The sequence below is a fragment of the Carettochelys insculpta genome, chromosome 1, assembly GCF_033958435.1.
Source record: "Carettochelys insculpta isolate YL-2023 chromosome 1, ASM3395843v1, whole genome shotgun sequence".
NCBI classification, from domain to species: domain Eukaryota; kingdom Metazoa; phylum Chordata; order Testudines; family Carettochelyidae; genus Carettochelys; species Carettochelys insculpta.
The window spans coordinates 157,023,746-157,038,973 of record NC_134137.1 but is presented as its reverse complement, the minus strand read 5'-3'; the positions used below and the strand labels follow the sequence as shown (position 1 = coordinate 157,038,973).

General features: G+C 42.7%; 1 protein-coding gene across 2 annotated transcripts in view; it reads right to left on the bottom strand.

Annotated features, from left to right (window-relative positions):
• Positions 1-15,228, bottom strand: part of POLA1 (DNA polymerase alpha 1, catalytic subunit) — a 373,413-nt gene that overhangs the window by 239,662 nt on the left and 118,523 nt on the right. For both annotated transcript variants that reach the window (XM_074983379.1, XM_074983380.1), the window contains one exon: positions 7,418-7,623. In XM_074983379.1, the coding sequence (XP_074839480.1) occupies positions 7,418-7,623 (206 nt within the window). The remainder of the gene's footprint in view (positions 1-7,417; positions 7,624-15,228) is intronic.

Here is a 15,228-nt window from a genome sequence, read left to right as displayed (position 1 = left end):
ATGTGGTTGTTTATGTAACAGTTCCAGAGGTTTATAGTCTCTGTACACCAGTGGTGGGATCATACCCGGCCTTGATTGATTGATAAAATACATATATGCCATGTGGTCTGTGAATGTCTTCATGGATTTGTGATGGATTAATGGCTGGAAACGTTTGCGAGCTCTGCATACTGCCCTTAGTACTAGCATGTTTATGTGCAGACTGGATTCTTGTGTGGTCCAGTGTCCCTGAACTTAGTACTGTGTCATGGGTGCTTCCCATCCATCCAAGGATGCATCTGCTATCATTGTAATTGTTGTGCGGGCTGTTGGAAGGGGATTCCTTCCACACGAGTTGGTTCTCATCACCATTTCAAGGTAGATTTTACTCTTGAGGGGCACAAATAAACTTTTTCTTTATGGAGTGCCTGTGTGGCTTGTACATTCCCTGTTGCCTTCCTTACAAGTGTCAAATATTTAGTCTAAAATGTTTGACCACAAATGTTGTGGCAGACATAGTCCCAGAAGCTGGAGACATTGTTTCACTGTGACTAGGGGGCTTTGGATGATTGTGGCAATGATCTGTTTTAATGCTACAAAATGAGGCAGTGGAAGCTTTACTGTGGCCTGGACCATGTCTAGATGCATCCCTATGAAGTCCAGCTGCTGAGGGAGTGATAGCTGGGATTTTTGAAAGTTTTTTGAAAGCTTATATCGGTTAGGAACTTCACTGTGATTTGAGTCATGATAGTTGCCTTATTCTGTGAAGATGTTATTATAAGGCAATTGTCAAGGTAAGAAAGTATTTTGATGACCGTTTGTGTAAATGGGCTGCTGTGACTACAGATATCTCCATGACTACTCTTGGTGCTGTTGTGAGACCGAAAGGAAGGACTCAGTACTGGTAGCATTTCTGACCTAGGGTATATTCGAGAAACTTGGTATGCACTGGGTGTATATGGACATGGAAGTAGGCATCCTGTACATTGAGGGATGACAGCCAGTATCTTTTATGCAATAATGGAATAATGGTCGCCCATGTTAACATTTTGAAATGCGCATGCCTGATGTACTTGTTTAGTGGACGCAGCTCCAATATAGGTTTCCATCCTCCATTTTTCTTTGGGGTGAGAAAAATATCAGGAGTAAAATCCCTTCCCCTTGCATTGGGGCGGTACATTTTCTACAGCTCATGTGTGCAACAGCTGAGCTACTTCCTGACAGAATAGAAGCTCATGCAGAGGCTCCCTGAAGAGGGACAGGGAGAGTGAGTTGGAAGGGGACCTGGAAATAAATGGAATAAAGTAACCTGTGTGGATTACTTCGAGCACACACCTGTCTGAGGTTATAGTGAGCCAGATGGGGTAAAAAGGTAAACAACCATGGAAACACTAAAATGTTGTGGGCTGTTGATATAGGAGATCTGTAAACCCTTGATCAATGGTTCAAAATGACTGATGGGATGTGGATGGTTGTGACAGAGATGGCTGTTCTTGTTGTCACTGTCTGGATTGTCTGTTTCCTACGTTGCTCCTAGGGTTGTAATTATTGTTATGGTGAAGGATGGAAATGTGGGATATAGTTGCATCTGACAAAGTGAGTCTTTACCCACAAAAGCTTATGCTCCAACATATCTGTTAGTCTATAAGGTGCCACAGGACTTCTTCTTCTTGTTTGTATAATAATTTCCCTACTTCTTGGTTTGTGGCAGGTACAGACCTAAGGTTTTGAGAGTAGTGCAAGACTCTTTTAGGGTATGTAATGACATGTTAGTAGAGTTTGCAAAGATCTTTTGGCCCTCAAAGGGAAGGTCCTCAACTTTATTTTCTATCTGCATAAGGAACCTGGAGAGGTGGAGCCAGGAATGCGTGCATATCATGTCTGTTTTTGCCAGGGAATGAGCTGTTGTGTCTGTGGACTCTAGGGATGCCTGCAGAGCCACTTTGGCTATGAGCGAGCCTTCTGCCAAATTGTCTTTGACCTGTTTTTGTTGCTCTGGAAAACTTTCTATAAACAATTTCATGTTGTCAAATAAATTGTAACTGTATTTTGCAAAGAGGGCAGAATAACTGGCAATTTGAAATTGTAAGGATGCCGATGAATAAGACTTTCTTACCAACATGTCTAATCTCCTCCAGTCCTTGTCATGAGGTGTGGACCAGAATTGGATTTATTTGCCCCTGTGGAGTACAGCACCTACCAGAGAATTAGGGGCGGGATGAGTGAATAAAAATTATGTCCCTTTTGTTGGAACATAATATTTTTAATTGGCCCTTTTAGTGGTTGGTGGTATTGAGGCATAAGTTTGCCACATTTCTTTGGTAGGGTCCATAATGGCCTCATTTATGGGGACAACTACCTTGCTGGATGGGGAGGCATACAGGATATTGGTAAGATATTTCTCAAGTCAGACACCCTTTTAAAAAAATTCTTGAAAGGACTTGAAATAATCCCCTGCAGTTGGTGGTGGGGGCATCAGTGTCTCATCCAGTGAGGAAAAGGAATCTGAATGGTTAAGATACAGTCCTGCTCAAGTACCTGTTCTTGGTCCTCTAGTTCCTCCTCTGGCTCAGCATAGGAGGAAGATGCTAGAGAGGATGGTTGCATGGGTTGTACTGTGGCCGGCTTGACAGCAGACTGAATTTGTGGTTGGTATTGCACCCAGTGGTCCCAGTATGGCTATGTCAGTGGAATCAGTACCGGGCATACGGGGGTATGGTGGCCATTGCTGCATCAGTATTGGTGGAAACAGCAAGAGCTGCTCCTGGGCAGACTGGCAAGGCATGTATGGTGTCAGTTCAAACACTTCATCTGCATCAGATGAGTACGATGGCACCAACCTAGCTGGTGTGGTGACCATCATCAGTACCTGATCTAATGGAGTAATGTTGGTACCAAAGAGAGGTGTGATGGGCACCTAACTTAACTTGCAAAGTCCAAGTGGATTGTTAGCAATGGCTGTACTGTGAAGATCAATACTGGCATCTGTGGAGTCCTGGAAGCATATGGCTCTGGGGATCTCCCCACAATTGGTACCAAAGATGTGTGAGCAGTAGGTGCTGATGCCAATTTGGCTCGCAGCAGCTTGTCAGCAGTTGGTACCAATTTCTTTGGTCCCAGAGGCAGAAGAGTAGCAATGTTCTTCTTTAGCCAAACACTGGAGGTAGGAACAGGCTTGTCTCTACCCTTTTCCCCTCTGTCTATCTGAGGGCCTGATAGACCCAATGTCTCAAGGTCCAGGAGTGGACCATGATGTCGCTACTAAAGCTGTCTGTGTCTCCAGAGAACACTTTCTTAGGCTGTACTCCATGGGGTGAGGCTGAAAGCCTATGTCTTGTTGTCAGCTGTCACTTTGATCAGAGGTGGCTACTGGTGATGTGTGTCTCGGCAGGGACCTAACCTCAGGGCCTTATGCTGGTCTAAGGGACTTCTTCATGACTATTAATTTCAGCTGGAGATGCCAGGTTTTTAAGGATCTTGTGGAACGATTTTTGCAGTGGGCACATGTGCCTCATTCAAACAGCAAGCGCAATGTGCGTGGCCATCTGAGATGGGAATAGACAGCCAATATGATGAACATTGTTTAAAACCTGGGGAGCCAGGGGCACTGAGTTAAAAAAAAATTTTTGAGGAATGAAAATCAACGAAAGTGAACAGGGGGGTAAGCTAAAACAGATCTAGGCTAAACGGGTAGGAAAAACAATGTTGAAAGAAGGTAGACTTGGAACTGCGGAGGTTCCCATCTAAACTGAGGGAGCAAGAGAAGAAACTGAGGGATGGTGGGTGGCACATGGGGGTTAATGGCCACTACAAGCACAAGCCTTGCACTGAGCATGCACCGCTGCCAGGAGAACCATTGTTGAAAAACCTCCAATTACAAACACAGGGTGTGAAGACACCTTATGTGGAGCACCCAAAGGGACACTTCTCAAAAGGAGAAAATATAAAGTGTGCTCACTCTAACTACATACATATTTCTGGAAAAAATATATTCAGAGAGTCTGCCAGCTACAGTACTTAAGTCACTGAAGAACAGTGACAAACATTTGTACAGCCTTAATTACTAATGCAGTCTTATCTTGGAGAAATTTGTTTCTATTATGACCTTTTTTATAAGAAAATATAACAGTTAAGAATAACAAGTGTGCATTTACAGGCAGAAAAACATTAATTTCTGGGCACATTTGGAGCCATGATTTATTTAAACTAGTATTTTTCAAGAGCCTGTATAAAATAAAAATGGATTGAGCCACAAGATGATCACTCCTCTGGCCAATCAAAGAATTCTTCATTTAGTACTAATAGGATAATCTCTATGGTAGTTGTATAATAGCAAGAGAGGCTCCATATTATATAGCACACAGTAAAAGCCAATACATCAAATAATCATTGGTATTACAGACTATCATCCAACAAATAAAATGATCTAACTGAATTTCAAAGAGCTCTTCAGGATACTGACCGCTATTTTGAGTGCTTCTGCAAGCTAAAGGGCTGCATCAGACTTCCTATGACTACTTCAAACATATCAACCCAAATCAATGAAAAAACATGTAAGACATGTATACTCACAATTCCCAAATTCATGTTTATTGAGCTATATATCTAATTGCTTTGGAGGAAACGCAAAATTTAAGATTTACAAGGAAGTGAGAATAACAGAGTAAAAGTACAGCTTAAGCAAACACACAAAATCTGTGATTGGCTTAAAATCTTTCAGTGTTTTGATAAGATGTTCTCAGTCCTTTTCAAAATTAGTTAAAGCACTTTCTGTACTTAAATATAGGAGTTAGAATCAGAGTTTAAAGGCTTGAAGGTACTGATGGAGGTTAGCTTCATCAACACTTATTCACCAAGATGAGTAGTTCCTTCTTAGCAAAAGATCTAGATAAGAGAAGAGATAAGTGTCGAAGGGATAGCAACACAGATAGAAGAGACAACTGAACAGACAGCTTCAGAAGAAGAGAAGATTAATAAGAAGTGGATTACCTAGGAGACACTGAAGTTAGTCCAAGAGAAGAAAGCGTTGAAGATCGGAGGGAATGTTTCTGAGAGGGTGGAAAAGCATTATAGAATTAAATGAAATGAGTTAAGGAAAGCAGCCAGAATGGATAAAGCAAAATGGTTAGAAGAACAGTGTGAAGATATAGAGATGTAACACGGTGAATGTAAGACTAGGAAAGTGTATAAAACGATCAGGAATATTAATAGGAAGTGGCAGACAAAGTAGATGATGATCAAAGATGAGAACAACGAGGTGATCATGAACACAATGGACAAGATATTGCGCCCGTCTATACAAAGCACAGGTGGACAACTATGTCTCAGAGAGACCGATCAAAGACCTAAAAGAGATATCTCCACCCATCATTGACAGTGAGACCAATATTTCAAAAGATGAAGTAGGAAGAGCAGCAAACCGATTAAAGAACTACAAGAGCCCTGGAAATGATAAAATCATGGGAGAGATGATCAAATAAGGCAAAGAAAGTATGATTCAGCAAATACACCAACTATGTAATATAGAATGGAAAAAAGGAAGGCACCTAAGGAATGGACAAGATCCATGCTAGTGACAGTACACAAGAAAGGAAGTGCATTAGAGTGCAAGAACTATAGAACAATTGACCTAACAAGTCATCTAGGAAAGGTGCTGATGGTGATACTGACAGAGACAGATTGCAGAAAGAAGAACATCTAGTGGAGGAACAAGCAAGATTCGGGAAAGACAGAAGTACCATACAGCAGATATTGGCACTGAGATTGATAGTGGAGAAAGCTTGACAAAAGAACAAGAATATCTACACTTGTTTCATTGATTTTCAGAAGGCATTTGACAGTATAGATCAGAAAGAGATTTGGGCAGTGCTGGAGTCATACGGAGTAGATAGCAGACTGATACATCTGTTGAAGGATATCAATGATAATGTAGAGACAGTGGTGACAACATGTGGAGAGTTGAGAAGTTGGTTTAGAATGAATAGAGGTATGAGACAAGGAGACCCAATATCACCGAGTATCTTCATCATGCACCTAAAGAGAGTGACGGACAATCTCAAGGAAGAGGTAGGAGGGACATCTGTACACAGGAGCAGAATCAACAATTTTAGGTTCCTCTGTCATCGAGAAAGAGGAAGAGGAGCTAGTGAGAATGGCACAGGTGCTAAACGAGGAAAGGAAGTGGTACTGACTGATTATAAAAATTGCTAAAACAAAAATAATGGTATTTGGAGATCAGAAAACAGGAAGGAAGATCAATATAGATGGGATTGAACGAGAGAACGTAGAGAAGTTCATGTATCTGGGGAGCAACATGACGTATGATACAGATTGTAAGAAGGAAATAGTGATTGGAGTAGTGAAAACAAGAGTGAGTTTGAAGGCGATAGATAAGATCTGGAAAAGCAAAACAATTAGCTTAGGAATGAAGCTGAGTGTTTTGAAAATTTGTGTATTCAGCAGCATGTTGTATGGATATGAGACATGGGTTACAATTAAAGATTCGAAGAGAAGGACATTGGCATTCGAGAGGAGTTGTTATAGAAAGATCCTGAGACTAGGATGGATGCAGAAGGTTACCAATGAGGAATTATATAAGATACAGCTGAAAGAGAACCTACTGCAAAAAGTTATACAACAGAAGCTAGAACTATTTGGGTATATCTGCAGAATGAATGATGAACAAAAAGTCAAGGCCTAATGGATGGTTTGAACAGAAGAGGCCAACCCCACAGAGAATGGATAGATGATATAGTAGATTGGTGCAGAGCTACTCTACAGAAACTAAACCACTCTGCACTGGACAGAGAAAGATGGAAGAAAATAGTGAGGGAGGCATTGGACATCAACATTACCTGGCACCCACACACCATATCCAACAACTGAAATTAGACAATAAGCCTCAGAAGACTATCATTATGGGGCACAAGAGAACAGAAGGGACTGGAGTTCACCAATACCCAAAGCCAATACAGGGAACTGACTGAGATACATTCAGTTAATACCAGCAAATGACTTACACTTCATGTTGCAGAGAAAAGTTAAAAACCTCCTAGGTCACCAACACTGCCAATCTAATTTAAGAAAAATTCCTTCCTGAACTCACATATGGCAATCAGTTGTAACTAGGGATGTTAAATAGTAATAGAAAGGTAGCTGTGTTAGTCTTTAGCCTAACACAAAAAAGCAGTCATGTAGAGTCTTTCAAGTGCTACCTGACTGCTTTTTTAGGGATGTTAAAGTTTAAGAAGTTATCATCATCCTAAACGGATGAGGGTTACCAGCTAGAGTTAACCGATATGGGCTGAAGCCCCCCACCCACCAGGGGGCAGGAGATTGCACCAGACGCACAGGGCCACTGCACTTTAATGAAGATTGCGTATTTTCAAGAGTCACACACAGCAAGAGATGAAAAGTCAATATTAAAAACAAAACTCACTTTCCAGTTTCTTTTGCCAGGTCACACCAGTCTCTTCGGACTATGTCCAATCCTTTCAGTTCCTGTTTGGTAATGTATTTCCCATCTCCTGTGGGCTCCACAATCAGAGCAGCATACTTTTTCTTCTTCAACAGTAGCAGGGACTTGAAGACCCCGTCAATATCGATCTCCAACATTTTATACAGCTTGTTTACTTCGCTTTTAACCTGTGAATGTAACCCCAATAAACTGATACAACCTCTCTGTAATTATGAGCACACATTACTTTCAACAATACATGAATTAGGTTAAAGTTTTGTAGCAGTCATATTTTATGTTGTCTGCTTATGTAGACATTTTGTAGATTAGACAGATATTTTCAGTATATTAGTTCTTCCTAACTACCCCTACAGCCAATGTGCTTTCAGGTAGTATTAAATACCATGACATGATTTCCAGCATGGAGCAGGCTCCTTGAGGATTTACACTTTGATGTAATGAGGAATACAAACCTTGTAGGATTCTAAAAAGCATCCTCATAGTGATGGTTCTGCAGTCTACTATGTCAGCCCAGTTTTGAACCTCAAATCAGGAAGTGTCTGGCTGAGCACTGACATCTTTGAACCCAGAGGAGCAGAGCATCGAGGGAGCAAGGGGACAGACATAGAACCAGCTGAACGCAATGACTAGATCAGATATAAGAAGTCCAACTCCATGCAGAAGGCGGCTACTGTGCTACAGCTGTATTCCAGGACAAAAAGGGTGGGGTTCAAAATATTGTTTGTGACTACTGGGGGACCTAAGCAAGCTGCCCATGCATGGATGTTGCGGCTTTTTTGGGAGGTGCGGGGGGGTTGTTTTTCTAGTGCACATGAACATACAGAGAGAGAGAGCGCACAGTGTCTTTCACAAAATAACCTGAACTCTTCTGGGAAAAGATGAAGTACATCCCACTAGTCCAAACCTTCCTCCACACCCACTTTCTGTAGTTTCTAGAACTGGGCCTTGTCTTGCTTGACTACAAAAGTCTGAGGTAAGGCTTAGGTTGCCATCTTCCTGTGGGGCAAGACATGAAATTCCCCTTTTTTTCCTTCTTATTACCCCTCAGAGACACAAAATCTATGAGTACACAAATGTGTTTAGCATAGGAAACCAGGCTTGACTTCTGGTTCCCATACCAACTGTCAAGGAGCCACCCCCTTCTTCCCTCACACTATTTCTCTTTTCACTTCTTTCACAATGCATCTTTGCATCACTCACTCCTTCCAAACCTCCTTACTTTTCATTTTTTGTCTTGTTCTTCTACTTCTTCAACAGCTCTTCACCTTCCTTCTGACCTATTTGTTCAGTCTCCCAAAAGGTAGATACAGACAGAAGCTATTTGATCATCTAGGTCACTCCCATGCCAAGGTAAATTTATTTCTAGAATTTCCTTCATAGTTTTCCAGTCGAGTTTTAAATGTCTTGAGATTGGTTCTTAACTTACCATTTCCATTTGACTTAAAAAAACTGATAACCAACATGAAGAATTAACTAATATGCAAGTAGTAACAGAATGAAATTAAGAAAAGTATACGCTGATGAGCAAGGAAATTTTCCTAATAATGGGATCTGTTAATTAACTATGGGTATGGTGCAGCAGAAAGAAAACCCTTGTTAAGAAATTTTCCATTCTGTGGTCCACCATCTCCTTTGATTCTGGACACCTGGAAAAGTAACAAACAATGAATTCATGTACGGAGAATTATGAAGGTCCCATTTTTGAAAGGGTGGCCTGTTCCCCAATCTGGCTAGTTAGACTGCTTGAAGGAATCCAGCTACTTGAAGATTGTCTGCCAAGGAAGCAAAGGATCACGCAAATAGCACCATACTAAAGACAGACACCCAATGCACAATGATAATGGGCTGAAAGCCTTTCTATGTCTTCTTGAAGGAAGTACAGAATGCCATTGTGCCCATGTGTTCAGTCCGAACCAGAAACTGGAGTATTCTTTTAGTAACCATACTCTCCTAGATGAAAGCAATATTTTAATGACTATGGCGAATATAGTCTCCCGCTCAATAGGCAGGATTTCAGTTGAAGCCACTTCAGTCCTGACGAAGAAGAGGACCTTTGAAAGGATGTCCACAGAAACAGGAATGGAGGATACCAGTTTCAGCTTTAGCAGATATGAGAACCCAGGTCTCCTTGGCCATCAGTGAGTTATCAACATTACCAGCATCATCTGTTCTCAGTTAATTTTGTGGACTACCTTCCCTGGGGCTGGAAATGGTATACGCCCAAAGATGGCCCTCAGGCCAAACATGCAAGAAGACATCTTTCCCTGTGCATCTGAGGTCTGCTTCCCTTCTGAACAATGTTGGCTTCTTTGCATTTTTATGATTGGTGAACGGGTTGATTTAAACAACTCTAAACAATGAGACGGAAAATCTCCTGATTCAACCACCACTAAGAAATGACGACTCTGCACCTGCTGCATCAGACGAGCTTTTGGTTTGGGTATTCCTTCGATGTGGATCACTGGCAGAAAGGAAGAATTGTTCCTTCTACTTCACTACTTCTACTATTTCTCCAGGTAGTGCTAGACTCCTTGATCCCACTTGGTTGATTAAATATGAAAATATAGCCCTAGTGTCTGACTGAAGCAGTATGTGGTTTCCTGCTAGGGTGGGGCTGGCTGTGAACCTTCTTTTCCTCCTTAGTTCAAAGGCTATGGGTTGTTTGCGTATCCAAGTAAGCTCCTCGGTCATACAAGCTGATGTTTGTGACAACTGAAGGATCTGAAAATCAGATGGGCACGACTCTGTGGATGCTGGCACAGGCTGATCAGCAGCATAAGGAGTTGCACACCTGTGTCAGAACCCATATTTCATCCCACCTATGTTCCAGGGAGATAACTCAAAAGAACATGTTCAGTGTGAAGGCTTGGACACTTCTTATACATAACTGTGACTACCAAGTGATCCCTATGTGATACCAGGAATCCTAGAAGTTAAGAGCTACAGAGTTATGGTAGGCTTCCCATGACTTTGGAGCAAGAAAATGATGGAGGCAGAGAACTTTTTTGGCACTGTGTCCAGGTGTGTGCCTACAGAGATTCAACATCCAAGAGGTGGACCTGCCTGCTACTGACTACGATGAAGCTCTGATCAGGCTGTCGTCCAGGAACGGGGACAGGTGAACTCTTTGTGACCTGACTCTGATTATTGCCATCAACACCTTATAAAAGTCCTGGGAACTAAGGAAAGGCTGAACAGGGGTTTTTGGTTCTGATGATGTTTGCTGCTATAGGTAAACATCACAAGTCTGCTGTGGCACAGTGCCACAAGTGTATGAAGATATATATCCACTAGCTCTACTGAAGTCAAGAAATGCCTGTGTGACAGAGATGATACCTTAGAGGCTAGTATCTCCAGCCAGAACATGGTTTTCTTTATCCACTTGGAGAGTTTGATGTCATGTATGGTGTTAAGAACCTCTGTATGCTCTGTACAGTGCTAAAGATGGAGTGGAACCCAGAGACTTTCTTCTGAGGGAACACTATCACTGCCATTTCTAGACAACATTTCATTCTGCGTCAGATTGCGTTTTGTGGGATTGTTGGAATCTGTCAATTAGATACAAAGCAATGGAAGTGGACCTTACAGCTCAGGAGAGTATCCTTGGCTATTTCCTTAACCCACTTGTGATAACTGAAAACCATTCTTCTACGGAATGGTAAATCCTGGCCTGCTGGTTCAGTTCTGGGTACAGGTCTGTGTGATCTTCAACTAAAATGGATTGGGGTGGGGCAAGGGGAAGCTGAGCTCACGCTGGACTTTTTCCCCTGTGGGCTAAGTTTCACTTAGGGAATCTGTCATCTCCTTCCTGTTATCCTTCGAAGAGGAGAGAAAGAATCACCTCCGGGTGAAGGCCAATCTATGTCTTCCATGGATACGTAGTGGGGAAGGGAGAGACGCTGCATTGCTCTGCACAGACACCCTTCAGCTTTTTTCCCCAAAAGAAGCAGGCACAGACCCTGTAAACTTGGCCAAGCACAGACCCTGCTTAGGATTAATATCCACCTTCCAGGGTCAGAGGTATAGATGGTGCCTGGGTCCTGAACTGGCCACCACAGCCTGAGCTAAGTACTTCATTGCATCCATTATGGCATCAGCTAACAATGCTGTAGCTAGAGCAACTCTCTCTAAACCAGCCCTATGAAACCCTCTAATCAGGACAGAAAGAGTCTAAGCGCACATCTACACTTCTGGGAATTTTAACCCAGTCAGGGTTGATCTTCTGGAGGTTGATTTTTCTGGAGTTTGGTAAAGAGATGCAAAATCAATCTCTCTGGGGTCGGCAGTTGACTCCTATACTCCATGCTATGCCTCCCATTGACATTTCTTAGTTAGGACTGTCAGTTAAGTCAATTTCTGACACAACTGATTCTAGCTATGTAATTGCTGTAGCTAGAACTGCATATCTGAAACTGACTTATTTCCCTACTATAGACTAGTCCTAAGAGGACAGTAAAAGAGGCTTCAAAGCCCTCTGAAAGGTCTTTCATCTTTCTGTTCATGGTCTCCATTGCATAGAACACTCCTTCTGAAGGACGAGCCATATCCCTGGCAAGGGACATGAGAGTAGCAACAACCTTTGTTATTTTAACAGCAGATCTCTTTGAGTCTTGAATGTTATAGAGCCTGAGCTTGCTCTTGTTAATATGCTTGCCCTCATCGGGCTTGTTCCATTTATCCTTAATCCCTTCCTCAAAGGAGAAGTGACAGGGTATTCACAGCCTGAAGTGAAGATTTTGAAGGCAGAAATATGCTCTGAGGCTTATGGACAGGAGCCATCAGGTCTCAGAACCAGATAGCTTAACTTCCTATTAGAGGAGCAGTTCTGCTGCAGCTTTGGTGGCCTTTTGGCCACCTGCTGTGGAACCCAGAATGGGGAGCCTCTCGAGAGGGCTATCTTAGAATACTCCCCATTGGGTCTCAGTCCCCAAGATGAGAGGGGAAATTTGCTGTCAGAGCCATCCTAGTTAACTTTGGGAGTTTAAGGAAAGAGAGTTAACTAGAAGCTCTGCTTCTCCCCTCCGAGGGGCTCATTTTAAGATGGGAAGGGACAGAGAATTTGCGGCTACTTCATGAATCTCCAATTTGTTCTCCTGGGACGTACCTGCTGATTTGAGCGGTCAGAATGTTCCTCACTTTTGGAGGCTCTCTCTGCTCCGCACTGGGGTTCCTGCTCCATTTCTCCCACACTGGAGTCATGATTCCACAATAGCTGAGTGACTCCTGTCCCCGTTCACCTGCCTGTTTGACTCTCAGTCTTGGGACTCAACAGAGTTAAGAACAGAAGACTGGGTCCAGGATGGGCACAACGCACCATCTGTCAAGCCTAGACAGCTGTCTCTCATATAAAATAATGCTTGGATTTGACCCAGTGCTTTCCTAGTTGCTCTGCCAGGGGCTGAGGAGCTCAGGGGCATGCTGTAGTGGAAGCTCAGGGAAGATCAGGCCCCCAAAGGGGTAACCAACCCAGAGACGAGGAAGAATGCCAAGGAAAGATAACATTGCTCCATATTGCCCAAAAAAAGGACAAAAAACTTAAATCAGGAAGATGGGCACGAAGGAAAGAAACTGCTTTTTTCTGATGCTGCATGGACAGAGAATCTGGAAGCAAACAGGAGCATGATAAGATGGTCAGGCCATGTGGTGCCAAAATGCTGATTTATCTCCCTGAGTCACAGAAAAAGAGCACCCTACAGCCCCAGAATAAGCCAGAGATGCGGAGTTACAGAAAAAATAATTACCACATATATAGAACAAACATCTTCGAACTGCCTCACTCCCAACTACACCACTTTTTTTTGTACGAGTCAATTTGTTCCTTGAAAATTGTTGAGACATGCAAAATATTGAAACTGAAGTTACATACGCTTTTTATGCATGCTAAAAACCTCACACATTACTACCGTAGAGTAAGTCACTATGCACTTCTTTGTTACGCATGAAGCCCAGTGTTATGCATCCAAGTCACAGAGGGCTGACAGACACTTATTATTCTAAGTTTAAACATGCATTTATTGATGGGCATTAGAAGTTGACAGTTAATTTTAAAAATCACTACACATGACGTCAAGATGTATTAAACAAGATACAGACCATGTGTTGGACCTGACACGAATTATAATCAAATAAGTAGGTGGCTGCCTGAAAAGCTAGCTATCGTCTCAAAGTAACAGAGAACAGGTCAGGTGTTTTCTCATCTCAAAAGCAAGCAGTAAGGTATTCAAAAGGGCTCAAACCAGAGTTAATCACTAACCAACGTAGAGAATGAGGGAGCGGAATCAGCATGCAATACATTTCATGGAGAATGGCCTCAGTCTGGCCATCAGAAGGTAAAAACAAAAAATCATGAGTCAGACACCCTCCAGTAGCCTAAAAATCCTGAGTTGTTTTTTTTTTAATTAAAACTATTATAGCATGTTTCTATTCTGTCTTGATATTTGAAATGCCTCAGCCCAGCCCCAAAGAGTGTGACCATTAGCATTGCCAATGCTCTGAAGATGATTTTGGTCTCCCATGTAGAAGCTCACAGCAGTACATCTGCCCATCCTCACCCCCAGCAACTGAGGCCAGGTCTACACTAGGGGAATAAGTCAATTTCAGATAAACAATTCTAGTTACAGCAATTGCATAGCTAGACTCGACATACCTCAAATGGACTTACCTGGCTGTCTTCACTGAGGGAGGCAGACGGGAGCATTTCTCCTGTCAACTTCCCTTACTCCTTGCTATGGGGTCAACTGCCGACCCCAGACAGATCAACTTCCACGCGTCTCTACCAGACATGGGAAATTGAACGCCAGAAGATTGACTCAGACCAGGTTGACCTTCCGCCTAGTATAGAAAAGCCCTAATTATGTCCCCACCCTCCATCAGCCAGCTCTCCATCCAGCCTGCCCCCAGCATCACCTTAGCTTCTTCTGCAGCATCTAGGACTCTTGATCACCTCACCCAGGCCAAAAGGAGGAAGTGACTTGCAGCCAAGGGCGTGCAGGGGTCTGCATCCCCACTCCACCTTCTCAGCTCCAGGCATTACAGGAACAGACGGCACAGGGAGTGGAGCAGAGGAGCTGTGCAGTAGGTCAGGACAGAAAGAAGAGGAGCAAAGAAGCATCCGAGTTGTTGGACACTCTCTATGCCCTCCTCTTAGAGTGGTGTCAGCTCTGGCAGTGGGGAGAGGGTGGGGAAGGTTTGCCTACATCCAACAGTAGCTCTGAATAGCTGTTATTCTCCTCCCAGAAGATGGAGCAACAGTGAAAGCAACCGAATCACAGGGGTTTCCCTCAGGCAAGGCTGAAATTCCCAAGAACTTCTAGCATCACTGTAAAACTGGCTCCAGCCCTGGACAAACTCACATGAGTTGATATCACAAGAGCTGGCAACACTGTCATCAGAACGTGCTAAGAGTGTTTCCAGCAGCTACATAGCTAACTGAGAGGCAAAATCAGATAAGACAATTGGAAAAACCAAGAGGCTCTCTAAATATACCAGAAACGGCAACAAACATGGAATTACATAAAAAATGTTCCAAGCTGTAAAAGTTACTGTCCTGCAGTGTTTACAATCCTACTGATGTCCAGTTATGACATCAAAATACATTTAAGTAACTTATGAAAGGAAGATCGAAAACCAAAAATGGGCGACAGATTAACTGTCTGTCGCTTCGCATTCACATTATATTTGCTGATGAAAACACAAAGCCCTTTACGAAACTTCTGTATATCATGTCAATTAACATTTTCTTTAATTGTGGTAGTACCTACAACCTAGCAGTA